The sequence below is a fragment of the Onychostruthus taczanowskii genome, unplaced genomic scaffold (genome assembly GCF_017590055.1).
Source record: "Onychostruthus taczanowskii isolate IOZ18803 unplaced genomic scaffold, ASM1759005v1 scaffold52, whole genome shotgun sequence".
In the NCBI taxonomy this organism is placed as follows: Eukaryota; Metazoa; Chordata; class Aves; order Passeriformes; family Passeridae; genus Onychostruthus; species Onychostruthus taczanowskii.
This window is the reverse complement of record NW_024502791.1, coordinates 1,642,454-1,664,879: the sequence shown is the minus strand read 5'-3', so window position 1 is coordinate 1,664,879 and position 22,426 is coordinate 1,642,454. Positions and strand designations below refer to the sequence as shown.

The following is a 22,426-nucleotide window of genomic DNA, read 5'->3' as shown; positions in this document are numbered from 1 at the left end:
AATATTTTGTCTCGAAGCAAGTGCAAAGGCTGTCATTCAATGGGTATGTGCATCAGGTATATCAGGTTAGGGCAATCCAGATTTATTTCTGTTGTCTTCCTTAACAGGTTGTGCTCATGTCAGCTTTGTCACACTACTTCAGTGGGGAATTGTTATATGGATGGCACATATATATCCTTTTTAAGTGTTGGTATGAGCAGTGTTGGGTAAAAGGTTATGTATTTCCTTAGCCTTTTTCATTGTACCAAGATGTTATATTTGCCCAATTATCCCATAATTTAAAAAAAAAAAAAAAAGCAAAATTAAATGTAGCAGCAATTTTAATTCAGTAGCTTAAAATACATAAAATTGAATACACTTGAAATGTTGACAATATAATTTGGTTATGATAAGGGATAATTTGGTTCTAATAATAGCGCATAAGCAAAAATAACTACTCAGGGTAGCACAGGGTACGGAGTGCAGGGCTTGACCCCTGTCCCCTCACATACAAGCTTGCCAAGCCAAAATTCCCCTTTTTATACTGTACATCATCACCATCTCCTCCCATTTTCGATTCATCACACTTGTATCTCCACCCTCATTATCACCTTTACCACGCATGCTCCACCATTCTTTTAGGTGGTTGTACTGTTCTTTGGGGTCGTCTCTGATGAAGGCCTCTCCTCTTCCTCAATGTCTTTTGATTCACCTTTTGGATTACACATGCGCACCAAGCTGGTATAATGTAAGCCAAAGCTAATATCATATAAGCCAATATTATGTTCTAGCATCAAAGCAATAAATCTCATATAATTAATATTTTCCTAGATGTCCAACCAAATTTTCCTCTTCTTCCAACTAAATTTAGCAATAGTTATCTCTTGCTTCTTCCTGTTCTGAACATCTGCAGGAGAAGGGGGGGGAGCCCCTCCTCTCCCTTTCTTTCTTGGCATTACACCTTTAACTGTTTTATTATTTCTAGATATTAATTACTGTATCAATATTGATTACTGTTTCAATTCTATCAGCACGAATCACACCTATTTATTACAAAGACATTAAGTTTTCACTTTGGGAGGAGAATAAGCAAATTAAAGGAGCTTGTAGCCAGGTGAGGATCGGTCTTTTTCCCCAGATAACAAGTGGCAGAATGAGAGGACAGTCTTAAGCTGTGCCAGTGTTTTGTTTTGGCCATTGTGGTCACCTGTCCCAACTGCCAGCTCCAGGCTGTGCCATCTCTGGGTGTTGGGGTTAACCCCCGTGACCTTGGGAGTTGCGAAGTACGGCAGACAGACATCACACACATTCCCAGTTTTGGTCATCTAAAATATGTACATGTCAGCATAGACACCTATTCAGGTGTGGTTTATGCCTCTGCCTGCGCTGGGGAAAAGGCTGTGCATACCAAACAGCACCTGGTGCAGGCCTTTTCAGTGTTGGGGATGCCTAGGGAGATTAAGACAGACAATGGTCCAGCAGATGCCTCCAAGGAGTTCCTAGAGTTTGTCCAGCAGTGGGGAGTGGAGCATAAGACAGGCATTCCCCACTCCCACACAGGTCAAGCTGTGATTGAGCGTGCCCACCAGATGCTCAAACAAGTCCTGGCCAGGCAAGGCAGTTCTGCAGTGTGGATGACACCACAACAAAAGCTCTGCAAAGCCCTGTTTACGATTAATTTTTTGAATTGTTCATTTGAAAACATGAATTCTCCAGTAGTGCAGCATTTCCAGAATAACAATCGGTTTAAGTTATCACAGCATCCACCAGTTCTCACTAAGGACACAGAAACCAAGGGTCCTTATGAGCTTGTCACCCGGGGGCATGGCTACGCCACAGGCCCTCGATGGATACCCCAAAAGTGGGTAAAACCTTTTGTTCCCAAGAATCCAGCTCCAGCAGACGGAGAGAAGCAAGCAGCTGTCACCTCGAAGAGAAGACGCCGCCAGAAAGAGGAGGAATTTTCCTAAAAGCATCAGCTGCATTCCAGCAGACCCCTGAACTTGAAACACAGATAGCCCAATGCTTTTCCTTTAATTTTTTTTTAACAGAAAAGGGGGAGGTGTTGTGGTGCACCAGTTTAGTTGCTCCCTTGCACTGGGTGATTGGGAATTTGCACAGAATAGTTTTGTATTGCACTGTATAGCTTATGTTACATTATGTGGTTTGTTACCCCTTTTCCCCACCACTTGGTCTTTCCCTCACCTATCCTGGTACCACGTGGTGGTCTCTCCCCTGGGTTATCCCTCCCCCAGCCACTCCTCGCTGGTGTCCCATTAGCTGCGGACCTCTCCCTCTGTCCCCATCCGGGGGGTACAAAAGCTCCCTGCTGCCAGGGAACGCCCTCTTCTGCCATGGGTTTGTCCGCCTTGTTTGTGTCCTGGAAAAAAAGACAACGTTTCCCACGTGGAGGAGGGCACTTATCAATCTTTTACCTTCGTCTATGAAATATCGTGTGGGCAAGGGTCTATAGCTAGCCGGAGTGGACTCCAGCAGCCCAGGAAACACGTTTCTTCAGTTTTGTTTGAGCTTTTTTGCTTGGTTAGTTTTGGTTTTTTTTTGTTTCGGGAATTGCTTTCTCCCTAGCGAACGCTGCCCAGTGCTCCCCGCCGGGAAGCAGAGGCGCCTCAGTCGCTTTCCCGGTCACGCGCCGCTCCGCTCCCGGCTGCGCCCCGTGACGCGTCTGGCGGGCCGGACGGGGGCGGGCCCGCGCGGCCATGGCGGCGGTCGTGCCGGACTACGAGTCGGCCGAGCTGTACACCCGCTCGTTCCGCGTGGGCGGCCTGGGCCTCGGCTGGCGGCGGCTGCTGGAGCCGCCCGACCTCTCGCTGGCGGCGGAGGCGGAGGAGGAGGCGGACGCGGAGGCGGCGGCGGCGCTGGGCTGCGCGCTGGGCACGGCGGCCGAGCTGCGCGCCGTCTGCAGGTGGGGAAGGCCGGCTGTCTGCAGGCCGGGATTTGCGGCTCCGGTGCGAGGGGGATGCCGGTGGCGTCGCTCGGCGCTGGGGCGGGGAGGTGGCTGGTGCTGTCACCGCTGTCACCGCGGCGGTTCCTGGGCAGAGGCGGAAGGTGTTCGGGCAAAACCGCTTCAGAGCAGCCTCTTCCGGGCCTGTGGCACGCGTTTGTTTATATTTCCTGGGTAAATACAACGTAATAGTCTGTCAGGGGGGTGGAATGGACCTAAAAGTCATACAGCCCTATGCCATGTCCAGGGACACATCCCACTAGACCAGATAGCTTAGAGCTCCATCCAGCCTGGCATTGAGCACTGCCAGACTTCCAGCATCCGCAAGTTCTCTGGACAACCTCTTCCAGTGCCTCATCACCCTCACAGTGAAGAATTTCTTCCTAATACCAATCTAAATTTGCCCCTTTCTCATTTGTACTGAATACTCCTCCTGTGGTACAGTTCCTTATGAAGAGTTGGTCACCAAAATCTCTGCAGCCAAAAATGCCTTGAAGGTAAACAGTTTTTGTGGAGGGTAGTGCTCCAGTTGTGGAAACCTTGTTACATCTGTGAATTTGAACAAACAGTTTGGCGCTTAAAGTTACATGGGTAAACATTTAGCAACATGGTGCTGGTTAGGTACTTAGAGGTACCTGAACATCTCGATGGTTTTAGGAGACAGCACTTGTACAGTGAAACTTCTTCATGTACCTTGTATGAAGAAATAAGCCAGGCATGTGTTTGTATTAACAAAGAATCATAAAATCACAGAATGCATTGGAAGGGACTTTAAATATCATCTTGTTCCAATCCCTCTGCCATGGGCAGGAACACCTTTCACTAGAGCAGGTTGCTCAAAGCCCCATCCTGCCTGGCCTTGAACACTGCCAGGGATGGGCATCCACAGCTTCTCTGGGCAACCTGTTCCAGTGCCTCAACACCCTCACAGCAGAGAACTTCTTCCTAATACTAATCTAAGCCTACACTCTTTTAATTTGAATCCCTTAAAAACATCATTTAGAATAGTTCAGGTGGCTGACTGCGTACAGTCCCTGTTGAGTATCTCTTGGTCCTTAGCCTCCACTGACTTGTTTTTCTCAGGGCTGGTGCTGAAGTCAGGGGTATGTAAATGCTTTGTGGGTGTTGAAGCAGCAGCAAATCTAACATGCTATGGCTGGAAGGCTTTCAGGTCACGTGGATAGTGAGAATTGTGCTTCACCTGTAGAAAAGGCCTGATTTCAGGCAGTAATTCCTGTAGAAAGCATCACAGTTATTAATTTACCTGTAGTCTGTCAGTAAGGAAGACATGCCAGAGTTCTGATCCTATCTGTATAGCTTTGTGCTTCACCTGTCACAGTTCTGGTGACCAGCATAAATTTTTACCGTTACTATACTTAGTAAAAATAGAGAATGATGTTGGTTTTAAAAAAAAAAAAAGTATTTTGGTGTGGCAGAAACTGTGACAATTACTCTGTAATCTCTTCCAGTCTAGATGGTCCCTGATTACTCCTGTGCAGTGCCTTATTCTCTGTGGCAACACTATTGCCTGAATCTGTTTGTTGCAGTTTTCATTTGAATTCCAAGGAGTTTTTCCTGTGATTTCTTTAATTTTTCCCAAATGCCTTCTGCTTTTTTCTTCTGTTCTGCTTTTTTCAGTTTACACCCACTACATTTCACTTGCTGTCTGCATTTGCAGGTGTTACAGAGCAATGCTGTCTGCTTGGGGCTGAGTGTACTGAGAGCAGTGGTCGTTTGGGAAAAAGGGCTGATGATCTATGAATGGGAGAGAACTGATAAGCTGGCAGCCTTTTGGCTTTGCAGGAGAATGAAGCTGAACCTGCACAGCCTGGTGTGACCTTTCCCCCGTTCAGACTAGAAATCCCAATCCATAATCTCCATGTGCTTTTGCTTTTAAATTAAATAGCCCTAGTTTCTTGAGTCTCTCATTAACACTTGCCAACGTCAAATCGCTACCTCACTTTCACTCACCTGCTCTGAGCTGCTCATACTCCTGTCTTGAGGAGGGATGAGAACACTGGGCTACACCAAGATCTGTTCTTATGATATCCTGGGATCACATTTATGACTGGTGTAAATATAATTTTGTAAGTGATGAAATGAGCACATAATGGATATAAACACAGATTTTTCTGACTCTACTTCTAAGGAAACTTCTGACAAATTAAGTAGGTTTTCTTTGGGTGGAAAAGAGATAGGAAGATGTGGATGCTCCTACATCTATTTTTAAAATGGTGTTGGATTAAAATAATCTTTCATGGATTCAGGATGAAGTTTTTCAGTATCCATCATTAAATCTTTTTTAGAGTGACATCATGTACATTTAAGTACTCCTGACAATGTACAGTCTTCTGCTGAGGAGAAATGGTATTATGTTTAAGTGCTATTTAACTCCTTGAGCACCCCAGTGCAATGTGGTTATTGTAGGAGTTTTTTTGGTTGGTTGGTGGTGGTTTTTTTGTTGTTGTTTTTGGGTTTTTTTGTTTGGTTGGTTGGGAATTTTTGTTGGTTTGGTTTTTGGCTTGTTGGGGTGTTTTTTTTTTTTTGTTTTTTAAAATTTTTTGTTTTGATTTGTTGGAGTTTTTTTTTTTAATTTGTTCATTTTTTGTTGTTTTGCTGTTTTGTTTATTATTATTATTATTATTATTATTATTATTATTATTATTATTATTATTATTATTATTATTATTATTTTATTCTATTTTCTTCCTATAATGCATTCGTGCAAACAGAATGCAGGAAAAAAATTGTGTCTTCCCTCACTTGCATTTGACTCAGTAAGAATGCCTTACATATTGCTCAAGTGGTGTGCTGATAATCATTATAGAGATTGCTCATGTTTTCATCATGATCTTAAACAGGTGTAAAATTGTGTCTTTATCTGGAAGATTCCATCAGTTATTCTCTTAAATAACCAAGGTGTCAATAGAGTAAAATTCTAGGTTTTGTTCAAATTCCTCAGGGGTCTATGAGCAAAGAAGTTTACCTTGTTATTCATGATTGGTGCTTGAGTGACTGAATGTTGGAGATGCTGAGTTTGTGTTACTCTGTTTTGTCATCTGTGGGATGTGTTGCATGTATAGGGCAGGCTAAGCCTCAAATCACTGTGGGTTTTAGGTAGGTCAGGAGAGGTGAGGCTTGCAGGTACCTCATTCAACTTCAGCCCTAATTCACCCTCTTGTTTTATTAGAAGGGGTAGTTGTAAATATCTCTTGGGATGTGTTATAAAGCTGCTTTAAGCTAGCATTAACATCTTAACGTATTAGTATTTAGTGTCTTGTGGCATTAGTGTCTCAAAGGTGATGAAAGTACTACCTTTAAAATATGTGCAATATAAAGAGTAATATGAACACTGTAACTGCTTATTATAAAGTATCAGGCCAAATACTAAAATATCTTTGAATTTCTAAAAGAGAAAACTCGTTCTGCGCTAGAATATCTGGAAAAAGTGAAGTCACAGACTTTGAAGACTTCATTGGTAGTCTGCTTCCAAGTCTACATTTCTAGAGAGTTCTCTTTGGCCTTTTTATTTCTGATCACCTAAAAATATCTTTGTAGGGGACATAAATTTATATAATACTTGGCATTTGTCTTTTTTCAAGAGATACTTTCAACTGTTGTTCCTCATTACTGTCCTGCACTTTGCCTTGGTTTCCATTAAACAGCATGGGCAGTGTTTTCCTCTCTGTGTAACTCCATGCACTGAATGAATTTGTCATGCATGCAGGGAATAGTCTCTGTGGGGACACAGTAGGATCCCAAGCTTGTGGCAGTCAGGAGTGAGGTGTCCTGGTATTGCACACACTTCCATGTCTTAGGTATCTGACACTGACTTAGCCTTAATTTCTGAAGGGATCAGCATATAATTCCTGTTTGTAAAGCCTGGCTCCCTCAGGACAATGGACCAAGTATTGCCTACGTGGTTCCACTGGCAGCAGTGGAGTTATGCAGGGGCAGCTCCAGCATGGCCTGTGTGTAAGGCCACACAGCAAAACCTTTCCAGACTTCAGTGCGTGTGATACGGTGACATACGTAATTAACTATTAGACAGATTCTTAATACTGAAAAAGGTGCTCTGCTTTTCCTTTAGAAATTGAGGGTTTCTGACTTTTCAGGAGTGAGAAGTGGCAGTGCCAGTGCTTGTAAGGTTCCACGGAACTTGTTAGGGGTTCAATGTCAGTATCCCTTTACACTAGGTACCTTGCAGTCTTCACAAGGAAAAAGAGGAAGCAGTTTTAATGTCAGTTATTTTACATGGTGTCTCTTTGTAGCAGCTTTTCCAATGATATTAGTTTTTTTCCCTGAAACAGGCAATTAGTGGTCATGGTGTGAATAGCACAGCCAGAGATCCCACCTGTTAGTAAGTTCTGACATATTATTGGCCGGTTCTAACACAGAAGGGAAATGGGAAACCTTTGATGCAAGTGAAACTTCACAATGGTAGGTAATAAATTTAGATTAAGATGAGATTAAATTTAGGTTTAATTAGATTTAAATTTAGATTAGTAGGTAATAAATAGATTTTCAGATCCTGCATATAATTCCTGTGATGTTTAAAGAACTGAATACAAAGTAATTTCCTCAAAATGGTATATTTATATGAATATTATACATATTCAAGTGACTTGGGCTCTTTGGTGTATAGGATCACTGATCCATGTGCTGGGAGACTTTGGATAAATAATTTGGTCATGTTGTCAGTTTTACAGAAAGGGTCAGTTGTGAGTTGATTTGTCTGTCAGGGGATATCCTTTACTTGATTATGTGGGTTGCTCATAACACAACACTGTGCTGCCTGGAGAACAGCCCCATCTAAAAGGTTGAACTGTGTTCTCCAAAATCCTGTTCTCCATCTTTCTGTTAGTTAGATTACTATTTGTCAGCTGTGTTTCAGTCTACATTTGACACAGGATTAACTTGGTTGTCTCTGCCTCCACTTCCTTCAAGTGGGAATGTAAAGATAAGGTCCATTCTGTTTCCAGAAGGTTGTGGCTCATTATTGCAAAGTTCCTTTTAAAATTGTACTTCTGAAAGAATCCCATTTTCTCCATAACTTTAAAAAGAAAATATTTTCTGTTTGAGATGAAAACTGTGAGACAGAAAATTTAAAACTTTGTATGTTGCTGAATGTTAAGTAGCTAAACAGTAATAAATTTATATAACTGTCAATACTGAATGACTTTATTGGCTCATGAGAACAAAACCATCTGTCCACAATCAAAATTTTGTCTCTGACTTTTGCTTATTGTCAGCTGATTTCTGATTTCTATTTCTCAATTACTTTGTATTCCTATGCAGTTCCACTCCAAAAGGGTTATTTGTTACTCCAAAAGGGTAATTTGTAGTGATATTATTGCTGACATGGGGAATATTATAGGATTATAATGAAAAAGAATATAATGAAGCCATAAATATTTTTGAGGATAAATGGTACGGTCTGAAAGGTTTTCCTGGATTTCACCAGTGGTAGTTTTGTCCCATAAAGAGATGGGTTTGCACAAGAGTTTGCTGGGATTCAAACTGCATATGGACTTAGGCACTCGAGTAATCCCTGCCTTTATATAGTCTGTAAAAGTGGAGAGACAAAAGCAATCAAGTCTGATTCAAAGCAGTTCTCTGTTCTAAATATTTTTTTTCCGCAGACTATTTTTAAGCTGGATAAAATTCTATTGTGATGAATGCAAAATGCTTCTAGGAAGGACTGCAGAGGAGGGGATGTGCGTATAATGATTCCTCTGAATCTGGTGTGCTGCAGTGCACAACCTGAAATGGGAACTCATAAATGGGACCAGGTAGTGAAACCACCTCCAGGTTCCTGCCTGTCATACACAGACTGTGAGAAATCACTGCGGTGTCCAAAGAGGATAGCTCTAGACTTAGATATCAGGTAGAAATTGTTTACTGTTTAGAGTGGTGAGACACTGGAACAGGTTGCCCAGAGAATTTGTGGATGCTCCATTCGTGGAAGTGTTCAAGACCAGGTTGGATGTGCCCTTGAGCAACCTGGTCCAGTGGAAGCTGTCCCTGCCAATGCTGCTGCGGGGAATGGAACAAGATAATCTTTTAAGGTCCCTTCCGACCCAAACTGTTCTATGATTCTGTGATTCTATCTGTTATTTTTTTATTATTTTAGCATTGATATGTTAATGTGTTCTGAAAAAGAAGAGGACCCAGATGTTATTCCTGAAGATAGCAGTCTGCTCACTCTTCGGTATGCTGTTACAGTGCTCTCACAGTACCCTTATTTGGGGTGGGGTGGAAAACTACCATGGAAATATGGCTGGCTGCTTGTTCCTTTCACAGACAATGCTTTCTGAAGCACCATACAAAAATACCATAAGGGCAGAAACACCAGCTTATGATGGCATCATTGATATGAGTCATCTGAATGTTGCTTAGGAACTTTTTTATTAAGATATACAGAATATGCCTTCTTCCTTACTGGAAAAAGATTTCTGGACCTAAGTGTTTCTGAAGTAGTGCCTAAGTTTGGAGTGTGGAGGGGCCTTCTGATAATCATGTGTGTGAGGTTCCTGCAGAGAAACCTATCTCATACCTCTGGTAACTGTCAGTCACGCACTAACAGCCAGACTGTAAGTACTGATGCTGTGTCCAGTGCTTTGTTGAGTTTGGTCTTGTTCAAGGAATTTATTGAATTTATTGATTCAAGGCTGGTAACATTTCAGAGGATAACCAAAATATATATGGTTTCTATCAGCTGGCAAACTTGGCCAGTTCAGGCCTTTGCTGTACTTTACATAGCACTAATGTAAATAAATGTGTTTAGAAATGTGATCAGTAGTAAGCCTGATTGTTACTGAAAACTCTTGTGGAGGTCTGGAGGATAAGTAAACTTGTCCTGGATGTTAAGGATTGGGTGTTCATGCAGTGGTTAAATACATGTATTTTAGTCGGTATTCTACTTATGATAGTCTTTCTTCTACAACTGATAATGAAGGTTTGTTTTTTTGGTTTTCTAAAGTGTCTGTGCTGTGGGGCTGAGAAAGAATATTTCTGGGTTGTTTCTTTCCTTGTGTTTTGCTTGAACTTGAATTCTTTTCTTTTTGAAGCAGAAGGAATTGTTGAAACAGTTTCTTTAAATGTCACGAAGTGTTTTGTCCTAGGACAACCTCTTCAAACATTTTGCTGGTTTTTTTTGTGAGTGTAAAGTTGCTCACAAACAACCTGTCATTTACACATGAGGGGGAAAAATCCCACAAGCTGAAATCCATAAGCTGGCCTGTGCACTCTCAGGTTTTATGAGAGTCAGGAGATGAGTATTTTAAGTTAGTCTGTCCCCCTAAGACAGGAATCCTGCTCTTTGAAAGCTGCTCTGTAGTAGCTTGTGTCATTTAAAAATATGAAATTCTTGAAATTTTATGTGGAAATTGTTGAATTAACTTTTGTCTTGTGTTCCTGCTCCTCAGAATTAGGAAGAAGGCCTTAGAGAGGAGAGAAGAAACAATTATTGTGGATCGGGCTTGCAGACAAGAAACCCTTACCTATGAGATGGTAAATTTCTTCTCATCTTATAGGCTCTCAAGACAGCCAAAATCCGACTTCTGGTTGCTTTTTTATTCACCACTATGAAATGCACGCTGTAAATGTTTGCAGATACAAGTTTGCCCGGTAATGATTAAAAATGAAGTAATTTTATAGAAAGATAGGACAGGAAGTCTGCTCTTTACTGACTGTTAGTGCTGGATGTAGTTAAGGAGGAGCTTCATCTCGTTACCACTATATGACTGATATTTTAAAGTGCTGTGAACTTACAGCTAGGCACAGAGCTAGACAAAATGTGTAATGGTTTTGCTCATGGAGTCCAGTGTTAGAAACTAAACTTCAGTGTGTGAATGATTGTGAGCTAGTTTCAGTAGGGCTGAGAGAAGAAAACAGTAGAAGCACAGTGGTGGTAAATTCCTAATTCTGAGCTTTGTAAACCAAGTTTTTCAGCCATTCTAAACTGCCAGGAACCAAGAGGATAGTCATCAGCCCTTGAAAAGCCTTATTGGAATTTTTTAACTGTGCTTAATAAGTTTGTTTTTTTTAATTATTTTTTTCTTGACCATTGAAACCCTAAACAGCAAAACCTCATTTCATAAATGTTCATAGAACCATTAAGGTTAAAAGACCTTTAGGATCGTTGAGCCCAGCCATTACCTTAACACTGCCAGATCCACTACTAAACTGTGTCCCTAAGCACCACGTATACATTCTTTGAACTCTTTCAGGGGCACTGAGGTGCTGAAGTCCATGGCTTTAGCAAGCCATGAACTGCTGTTTAAATTAGGGACAGAAGTGTAGCAAGGAAAGAACCTCATGTGACCATTGGACTTGTTCTTCCCCTTGAGGTTTCTTGGTCTGTTGTGAGTTATCATGTTTCAGCTGTTCAGAGATCCGGGCACATTATGTAAACAATATGATGCAACTACTCTGCTGGGCTCTTAGTCTGGGGAATATCTGAGAAAATATTAGCAACAGAAACCTTCATAAAGTGTTTCAATGGATACTGCTCTATGCATTGAAAGAATGATCACATGGTCATTTTTTGCGTTCTTTAAGCAAGCTGTGTCAGAGCTGTGGTTCTGTAGTTGGGACCACGATGCTTTTGTACAGGAGGAGAGCAGTAAGAAACATGAGTTTGGAATGTGTCACATGAAGAAGGCAGATGCGAGGCAGAGAACCCAAGTATCTCTGAGTCTCACAGGAGTACAAGTTCCTGTTACTAAATCTGAGGAATACTCCATGGTGGTGGGAGGTGTTTGTGCAGGAACACATTCTAGATTTGTTGGAAAAGGAGGAAAGAGCCACAGAAAAGTACCTTCCCTCATTTTCACAGCTGGGCTGTGTCTCAAACACAAAACAGGATGCAAATGTAGGGATCATTTACTTCTTTTCTAAAACACGGTACTGTGGCAAGGGCAGTGCTGGGTTTTGGGTTTTGACTTCAGAGAAATTGTGGCCTCCAGCTGTGTCTAGCTTCCCTAATAAGAGGAAGTGTTGCGCTGACTGTAATTTTCATATATTTTGTTCTGCGTATATTTTCTAGATTAGTGTTTCCAAAATTAAGGGTTGCAACCCCCCTTTACTTATGGAAGCATTCAAAGAGTGTTTCAAAGCATTAAGTGGTGAAAGTTGGTAGCAGGTGGGTTCCATGGGGGCAGAATGACAGCAGCCTCTAATTACTTTATGTGGGGCCTCTCAGTGGCTGAGGAGCAGCCATCTGTCTTGCAACAAAGCTGAGAAATGAAGGAACGTGCTTGCAGTTGGTAATTGGAGCAGTTTCTCACCTTTCCACCTTGGAGGAAGTAGGCTGTTTTCAATTCAGAAGGCTACATGGTCAAAAACAAATCAGCATTTCTCAGACTCTTGCCCAGTGTTTATTATTTGTGTGTGTGTGTATATATATATATGGGTGCCAGTATAATGTATATATGTGTGTGTGTATGTTTTTCCAGGAGTCACATGCAATTGGAAAGAGGCCAGATGATCCAACAGATCTAATTGAGGAGGGAGAACTACTTTTAACTCTGAACATCTTTTATCCTGTTATATTTCAGAAGGTTGGTATGAAATTCTCTGGGTTGTATTCTGATTCTTTCCTATTCAGGTAATATCTTGCCCTCCCAAGCAGTTAAAATCAGTGAGTCTACTGATGACATGTGCTAAACTCTTCAACTGTGATAATTTCTTAAGGCTTTTTCAGAATCTGGCTTTCATTCTGTTAGTGGTTTACATAACAAAACTTTTACAATAATTGCGCAGTAGTTGATTTACTTTACAGAAAGCTCAAAACCTGAAAATAAATACATGAAAACTAAAGTACTTTTTCTTGATTTGGGATAAGCGAGCACAGACTTTCCATCTTTTCTACACTTTCTGATGGAGAATGTAACATTTGAGTTCCTGAATAAAACTGTTAAATATCAGTCTTAGGAGAGGCTGTGGCAAGATGCTGTTTAGAGAAGTGGTGTGCCAGATGACCTTAGCTGTCAAATGAGCAGCAGTGCTGATGCTGATAAGTTATAATTTATCTGGAGTTTGTATTCTGTGTTCTTTGTAGCATAAAGATCACAAACCCTACCAAACAGTCCTTGTACTGGGCAGCCAGAAGCTCACTGAGCTGAGAGACTCGATTTCCTGCGTCAGTGACCTCCAGATAGGTGGTGAGTTCAGCAGTCAGCCAGATCAAGCACCAGAGCACATCAGCAAGGTAAAGCTTTCTGTGTGGAACCCTCTACACATATAGGAGTCTTGAAAACATAGAAAGGGAGACAGAGTTTTGTTTTGTTATTTTTTCTTCAGCACTAAATTCAGCTGCATTCGTTCTGCCTGTTGGTTGCACTGCAAGTAAATACTTCATAGTGGCATTACCAAGGTGATCTGATTTGTTCAATATCAAGAAAAACATCATCATTGCTACTGCTAGGAAATAGAAACAGAAGCAGTGAGTTTTGCATAGATATATTCCTGTGAACTAATTTTATTTTGAGCTGTACTCTGAAACATCAGAGCATAATCCCACTAATAATAGTAAGCTAGACCATCCCACTGTGCTTTGTTGTTTGCAACTGGATGCTAATCAAATGTAGGGACGAGGATTATTCTTCTCTCCCAAAGTTACTATGTATTCTCTGGATATGAGCAAAACAAGTCATCTAGTTGAAAGTACTGAAATGGAATAATTTTGGTTATACATTGTATGACAATAATAATATATCATAGAATGTTTGACATTGAAAGGGATTGTGGAGGTCGTCTGGTCTGCTCCCTCTGTTCAAACAATGCCACCTGCAGCCGGTTGTCCATGACCATGTCCCAGCGTTTTTTGCGTATCTCCAGGGGTGGAGGTTGCAAAGCCTCTTTGGACAACCTCTGTCAGTGTTCAGCCACCTGTGTCAGTAAAGTGTTTCTTGAGGTTTTGCGGTAGCTGCATGTGTTTCAGTTCGTGCTTATCCTGTCACTTGGGACTGCTAAAATGAGCCTGGCTCCATCCTCTTTGCACCTTCCTTAGAGGTATTGTGTATGTTAATGAGATTCCCCTACCTGAGCTTTCTCTTTGGGATTCTAACTCACAGCTCTCTCAGCCACTGCTTTTAGGAGAGATGATGCAGTCCCTTCATCTTCACAGCCCCTATGGGACTATTTCTCTGGTACATCCATGTCTCTCTTGTACTGAGCAGCCAAGACCTAAGAGAGGCCTTAAGGTATGGCCTCAGCAGTGCTGAGGAGAATTGAAGGATTGCCTCCCTTGACCTGCTGGTGGTATTTTATATAATGCAGCACAGGATCCCATCTGCTCCGTTGGCTGTCTTTGCTGCAAGAACACAATTGGCTTATGTTCAATTTGGGATCTACAGGATCCCTGAGTCCTTTTTGCCTAGCTGCTCTCCAGCTGAGTGGCCCTCAGCATACAGTAAAGTATCAGCTTGTTTATCCCCAGGGGCAAGACCTGCACTCCTCCTTGCTCAACCACAACAAGTTCTTGTTGGCCCATTTCTCTGGGCCAGATCCCTTTGGCTGACAACAGGATCAACTGGTGTATCAGCCACTCCTTCCAGTTTTGTGCCAGCAGCACAGAGGGTAACGGTGACAGAAGTGAATCAAAGAGACTGAATGTAAAACACATTCCTACTACTGTGTCTTCATGCAGGTCATCTGAGAAATCCTGTCTTTGGAAAAGCGGTGTCTGCTTTTTCTGTGTTTTGGCAACCTAGAGTTAATAGCTCAAAGAGACCTCTGGGCACAAATGAGCATCTCCAGACTGGTCTGATGATGGAGAGTGCCTGATTGTCTATGGTTTTCCCATTTAGAATAAGTAGGAATAATCTTTATTGAATCCTTGAAGGGTGGCTGAGGGAGAAGAAGATTATCATTCTCTACAACTATCTGAAAGGAGGGTGAGGAGGGTGTAGCCAGGTAAGGGTCATTTCTCCTGGGTAACAAGACAGGATGAGAGGAAATGGCTTCAAATTGTACCAGAGAAGGTTTAGATTGGATATTAGGAAACACTTCTTCACTGCAAGCGTGGTCAGACATTGGAACAGGCTACTCAGAGAAGTGGTGGAATATCAGCCACGAAAGTGTTCAGAAATATGTGGATGTGGCACTTGGGACATAGTTTAGTGGTGAACATGGCAGTGCTAGGTTAATGGTTGGACTTGATGATATCAGAGGTTTTTTACAGCCTTGATGATTCTATGCTTCTATTCCAACCACTTCCTGAGACCTCAGCATGCATGGTGGCTGCTTTGGAAGACAAATGCTTTCACCATGAATGGCCCCTTCCTCTTTTCCTCCAGCTCTTATTGCTGAGTGTAGCATCATGTGACATGGAATGTTGTTTGGGTCACCTGTCCCAGCTACATTCCTTCCCATCCTCACCCAGCCCTAGCCCACTGGTTTTGGGGAGACTTAGAGAGACAGCCTTGAAGCTGTGCAAGCACTGCTCAGCAGTAGCCAGAACACTAGTGTATTATCAGCTCCCCTTTGCCAAAAATGCAGAGCACACACAGAGGCTGCTATGAGGAAAGTTAACTCCATACCACATTAACCCTCTGTGCATTTGGTCAGAACACAAAGTACTTCTTACTGAAATGACAGAGAATTATTGAAATCTTGTCCCGTGCACATATGTGTTTGCACATGCATGCATGCACAACTACACATGAGAGCACTTCCTGATCACGTTTGTACAAACAAATCAGACAGGCAATTCTGGAAGTTCCAATCACCTCACTTCTAGGGTCTCACAAGAAAATCTATCATCCTTCAAAATTCTTCCTTAATTGCAAGGTTTGTCACATGTAGACAGTCCATTTGTAACATTCTCTTCCATCAATGATAGTTTATGGCACTCATACCAGCAGTGGAAGAGTCACCAGATGCCAAATCCGCTCCAGAAGCTGAGCTGAATGTTAACTTGCTGTCACTGTGTTCTGTAAACCATATTTCCAAGTGCCACATTCACCCAGCTTTTCAACGTTCCCAGGGATGGTGATTTCCCCACTTCCCTGAGCAGCTTATTCCAATACCTGTCACCTGCTGATGGGAAATAGGGAATAAATCACCTTTTATTTTTTGCTTTACTTTTGTGTGCAAGCTTTGCTTTTTCTCTTTTATCTGCTTTTATCTGAACCCATGAGCTTGCTTGTCTTTGTATCCCCAGTCCTGTGAAGAAAGAGGAGTGAGAGAGCAGGTGGATAGGTATTTGGGTAGCCACCCAAAGCAAACACACTGCATCTTGCTAATTTTTTTAAATATTATTATTTTATTAAATTCAGTGCCTTGCAATTGCTGAGTTTGTGCAACGATGCCTATGTTCTTGTTCTGTGTTTTTGTAGAAGTTCATAACTTCTCTGATAGGGATGGAAACAAGAGAAGAGCATTAAAGTAACCTGTAATGGCTTGAGAACAATCTCAGCAGAGTAACTGCATAGCTGGCAGTCATATGAGCCTAGTTTGTCACACCAGCATCTACAATCAGAGCAGAACTTTTCTTAGACACCTGTAGAGTGAGCTCTCAATATAATTTAGGTATCTAAGATGCTTGGATTTTTGACATGTTCTTGTTTAAGGTGTTTATTCTCTCATACTCAACATACATCAGTGTTTATTCTCAACACTGATGGAGACTTCTCTCTCTGTCTCTCAGGATCTCTACAAATCTGCCTTCTTCTATTTTGAAGGCATCTTTTATGATGACAAAAGATACCTAGAGTGCAGAGATCTGAGCAGGTACGATATGATGTTGACTAAAGAAAACCTTGAGGAATATAAAATTTGTTTCATTTTGTTTATGACTTGTGGTGTAACAGGTACTGGAATGTCTGGAGTATTAAGCTGGAATGAACTTTTCCTGTTGTTTTTCCATGATGAATTGGTTTTTACAGAGAAGTTTAAATTTACTTGCTCTACTTATTCCTTCCATTCGCTTTCATTTTGAAAAGACTATGAATCCATTTTTTAACTTGCAAATGCTGTTTGCTCTGTTGAGATGGGATTTCTGTGTAAAGTGACAGGTGGCATTTTGTACTGGGTTTTTAAGTACCTTCCCTACTTGTGATGGCAGTGAGAAGACTTGCTTGTGAGGTAGAAGATGTGTCAGAAAGACAACAAGCTCAACTGTGTAGCAGTGGTTGTCCTGCTCAGTCTTGAAAATATGCTGAATGCCTTAATTGTAAAGTCAACATGAGGCCTATGTGACTGATCAGAAAAGAAATTTGGTATTTTAAAGAAGCATGGTCTTGCCGATACACTAGTGAGATTTAGGAGATCAAAATGTTTAAAATGGTTGGTATGGAAGAGCTGACTGTTGTTCTCCCAGACTTTGTATATGACTTTAGGGAAATGAATATTTTACTTCTTGTCTTTCTGTCTGTGAACAACAAGAGCTTCACAGAAGGCCTTGTCATAGCATACACAGCTTGTAGGGTTAGATGCCTTGTGTGTAGGAGTGTGCTGAAAAGCCAAAAAGGAATTTTCAGTAGCCAGTGCCCTTTCAGTGCTAAATTTTGGAAATGTAACTGCACTTGTCAGCTTTGTGTTTTTCCTTGACAAGAACAAAATATGAAAAAAAGCACTTTTTAATACTTTAAAATGAAGTCATTGACCAAGGAGACAAAATAACCTGCTAGTAACTTGAATTATTGGACTACTTAAGAAGTATTGTGCTGTGAACAATCTGACCTAGATGGGTGCCATCAGGAGCATACTAAAACTCCTCAGGGAGCTGCCTGGTGAGGACTGAAAGGCAGATGTTCCACAAGAGCAGTGAACAGTTCTGTGGGGTTGTAGTATTGCTGTGAAATCACCTTAAATTACTACCAAATGCTGTGATTTCCACTGTTTTGATTTCCATCACTTAACCATGTCTCAGTGAAGAATTTTGCATGTCCCCAAGGCATCTTTTTCTCTGTATTCACAGTTCATAGCTTTGCTTTGCTAATGGCCTTTCTGTTTTCAGAACAATTATAGAGTGGTCAGAATCTCATGACAGAGGCTATGAAAATCTTCAGTCTGTTAAGATGGAGGACTATGTATTTAATGATTTATCCCTCAAGATTGGCTTTCCATACCTTTACTGTCACCAAGGGAACTGTGAACACATCATTATAATCACAGATATAAGGTAAGTAACTATTCTTTGGGAGTCCTTGGGCAAATGAAAGTAAGCCTTCTCTGGACAAACTTCAGACATTAGATGCTGAATGTTTGTTAGAGTAACTTATTTCCTTTAAGATTATTCTGCTGCCTTCTGCAGAGCTTAAATTTTTCTTCCATATACAGGGAGTATCTCTGAAAGAAGGAGAGTAATCTTCCTTGCTTTTCTCTTTTTAATTTGAGTACAAAGACTGCTTTGCAATTAGTGTGCTATGACTGCTGTGTAAAAGGATTGGCAACCACAGTGTCAAGATCTTTCTATGTGGAGCCAGTGTGTGGCAGATTTACATACTGATTCTGGAGCACCAGGGAGCAGAATGTTGTAGGCTGTGGCTGGACTCAACTGAACAATTAGTTTGAACTTGAAGCTAAGGGGCAAGAACTGAAAAGATAATAGAGGAATGGAAATAGTAGGCTGAGACGGATAGGCCAGGAAGAGAAGTGATGTGATAGTGACTGTGAGGTGGCAGCCTCGTAAGCAGTAGAGCCATTGTGTAGACTTTGCTGAGTGCATAACTAGAGAGAGCACTCCTGTGCTTCTCTGTAGTGGATGACAGGTCATTTTCTGTTCCCAGGAGCCTGATGTATCAAAGTATTGATAATACATGATGCCTTCCAAAAGGAGCATAACCCAGAGAAAAGCACAGATGTTGCACATAAATGATCTGAAGAGTCACCTGACAATAGATTGTTGGTCTGTATAGGAGATAAAAGCTTTAAAAAGACCACAAAAAGGAGATGGTCTGAAGACTTTTATGCACAAACTGCACAAACTGAATTTACTTGTGACCATAAAATCCACAGATGATGCAACTAGCGCTCTATCTCCAGATCTTCATCTGTGTTAAGAAATGTTAAGCAGAAGTCTAGTCAGAGTTTACATGGGAATTTAAATCGTACCCTATCTTCAGTGTCCATACTTGTGTTCAGATAAATTTCAGTATGGCAACATCTTTACTGTATGTGTTGTATTTATTTATTTCCCTCAAGGCTTATTCATCATGATGACTGTCTGGATAGGAATCTGTATCCCTTGCTGGTTAAGAAACATTGGCTATGTACCAGAAAATGTTTCGTGTGCAAGATGTATACAGCAAGGTATGCTACATTCTTGATGCTATTTTTGTTTTAGTTCTTTCAAGGTGCTGCTGCTAACTTTAAAAAAACAGTAAAAATCAAAGTTCTGTATGTGTTTTGTAATAATAATAATCATCATCACTCTTCAAACAGTTGATCTCTCTCTAACCAGGAAAAGGCTTCCTGCAAGTCATGTTCATTTGGAATTGATTTAGGAGTTTCAAAAGAACTGAATGAGTAAGAGATTAATTATTTGACTCATGCCCCTTTCCATAGCTAGAACTTGGCTATCTTGTCAATTACTTTTGAAAATTCTGCTTTTGGGAGAAAATGCTGTGTTTTCCTCCTTTGCAAGATATGTGTTTCAAATTAATTAACCAAAAATCATACAGTGCTTTTGTTTAATCTAGCATCTATGCAGGTATAGATCCGTCCAGCTCTAATATAATAAAATCTGGAGATTTTTAAATTTAACTTGCCCTGCAGGAAGGTCCTAACCTCTACCTGAAGACTGTGTGCTCTGTGTGCAGCTGTTCGTGAATGAACTCTTTGTGATTTTCTACCTTTAAAAGAGCAGAATATGAATTTGGTGCTCTTTATACACTTTAGTGATGTTAATTTAGATCTGAGACAGACTTGCAATAAATAGTAGAAATTTCTCTAAAGACTAGGCTAGGCTCCCTGATTTTATAGATCTGAATGATTTATTTGCAAAAACACTGGTTGCCTTTTTTTTTTCCCTCAGGACAATTTATGCTCTCAGCCTCTGTTTGACACAGCAACTGTGTCTTCATTGTCTTGCTTGTTTGGCCTTAGACTTCTATGGAATCAGGCAAACAGCCAATTCCCCTTGAGATGGGAGTCCATCCTTTTGTTCCTAGCAGAGCCCTGAGGATGCCTTCACAATATAATCTGTGAGGCATTTGGCCATAAGGGGAGGTGGAGCCCAAGGGTCAATATGGGGGAAAGATGGGATGGGGAGGGCATTACCAGAGGTGATGTAAATGCATTAAATTAAAACCAGGATTAAGCACTAAGCTTAAGTGGGGACATGCTAAACCAGAGACGGCAGAGCTGCTTTGGCTGGCTGTCCAGTGTGTTCTAATCTGTGCAGATAGCATCTGTAATCACCAGAGGCCTTCAGCTGTCGTGGCCTCTTGAGTGCTGTCATAAATTAATTACTCAGTGACATGGCAGGCCGTCCTTGTACATGTTAACTTGTGTTCATGTTAACTTCAGTGCTTGCTGGAGTGTGCTGCAATCTTCACCTTGTCTTGTCTGCATCATTTGGGTCCTGCTTTTAGACTCCTAAATGGTTTTGATTACTCAGAGGAGCTTGGGTCAGTACACGTCTGCTCCATTTCACAGTTTCTTGCATTAAGGGAAAAAAAGATTATATCTTTATCTTTTATGATTTAGATGGGCAAAGGGTGGACAGAAGATTCCTGGTTGTTTTTTTTTCTTTGTGGTTTTTTTTTTTGGGTTTTTTTGGGTTGTTGTTTTTTTTGGGGGGTTTTTTTTTTTTTTTGGTTTGGTTTGGTTTGTGTTTTTTTGTTCTGTTTTGTTTTTTTTTTTAATGCACTGTACCAGCAACACAGGTTTGAGGAGTTTCTCAGGAGGTGCTGCTGGAGCTCCTGGGGTTGACACAGAATGGGCGTGGAGCTTGGAAATAAGCTGTATGCATGGGATGGGAGATACGCAATATAGGCAGAACCTTTTGTGTATAAAATTATTATATATAAGATGTTTGTTGCTGCCATCCCAGTCCTGAGTAAAATGCTGAGATGTTTGCTACAAGTGTGTTGCACTTCTAAGAAAACACTTGTGTTTTGTAACCTGCAGGTGGGTAACCAACAGAGACAGTCTGGCACCAGAGGATCCTTGTTTCTTCTGTGACGTTTGTTTTCGGATGCTCCATTATGATGCAGAAGGCAATAAACTGGGGGAGTTTCTTGCATATCCTTATGTTGATCCTGGGATTTTCAACTGAAACTGACATGTGCCAGGATTAATTCAGTGAATTACATTGTTGAATCTGTTGCTCTGGCTGTTAAAACCACTGGACAGCTTGAGGTTTGAGCGTACTGCTGGGTTTCAGGTTAGGCATGTAATCCTCTCCCATGAGCTGGAAGGAGCCCTTTGCACTTGAAGATTATCTGGTGTGTTTTCTGAGTAAGTAAGTATGATTTTACAGATAAGTTGGCGTGCAAAAATGTAATACACTTTTACAACATTCCAGTAGTTTGGATGCTATGGAGTGTAAAATATGGATGTTTAAGAATACCTGGCAAAATAAACCATGATTTTGAGAAGCTCTGTGCATCCAAGGCTGTGTAAACCTCTGTGGATAAGAACATGGTCTGTGTTATGAGTAGTAATTCGTGGGAATAAAAGGTGTATCAAAATATATACGTATAAAATAAACCACTGGTGTACAAGGCGGGATGGCGAAACCACGGCAGATGGACGGGGAGGCACCACCACATTTGCATTCGAAGGAAACTCCGGCTGCACAGGAGATGGGCATTCGCAAGAACCTACGCCCAGCTGCGCCCAGGTGATGATGGCCCAGACACGATGCCTATCTGAGATGACCAGGGCCATCAACCTTCCATCTGAATGCCAGCTTCCGGGAACTGGAGAAGCGTATTATTCTATTCCCAGATGGAGGCTTTGTGCAGCCGAACCCGAGGCAGAGAAAGAAACCAACTTGAATATGAAGAACTCAGAAAGAAACAAAGACATCCTGCTGCGGGCGAAATAAACTGTATAAGAACTGCTGCCTCGAAGCAGCCGGGGTGGACGGGGCGGATTTGGTGCTAGCGAGGCCGTATCCCACATTCTCCCGCATCACCTTCTGGGGGTGGTACGCTGTCCGATTTGGTTGGTGGCTGTCGAGACTGTATTACGGTTGTGAAATAAATTTTTATTTTTTATTTTTATTAAAATTGGCTATTTTTCATTTATAACAGTCTGTATATATCTTACCTTGAAAACTGGCAGTTGCCATATTTGAACAAGGATGGATGGCACTGAATTTGTAGGGAGGAGAACACTTTCTGAAAGAGAAGCTCAGAATGCTGGTTAAACTCTTGGGTCTTTCCTACAAATGAAAGCTTGCATCTGAAGGCTTTTGCTGTCCCTGGTTTCTGACTCTGAGGACTGATTCTGTAGAGAGGAAACTACATTTCACCATTAATGAATTGTAGCCTGCCTCATAAATAAATTTGCCAACTGTTTACAGTG

The 22,426-nt window shown here is 41.4% G+C and overlaps 1 protein-coding gene across 1 annotated transcript; it reads left to right on the top strand.

Moving 5' to 3' along the window:
• Positions 1-2,682: 2,682 nt before the first annotated feature.
• On the top strand, positions 2,683-22,426 carry SNAPC3 (small nuclear RNA activating complex polypeptide 3). The gene is made up of 9 exons (XM_041416561.1): positions 2,683-2,902; positions 9,075-9,152; positions 10,369-10,453; positions 12,400-12,504; positions 13,005-13,154; positions 16,596-16,678; positions 17,907-18,071; positions 19,094-19,201; positions 21,023-22,426. The coding sequence occupies exons 1-9, from the start codon at positions 2,697-2,699 to the stop codon at positions 21,168-21,170; spliced, it is 1,128 nt and encodes a 375-aa protein (XP_041272495.1). The 5' UTR covers positions 2,683-2,696; the 3' UTR covers positions 21,171-22,426.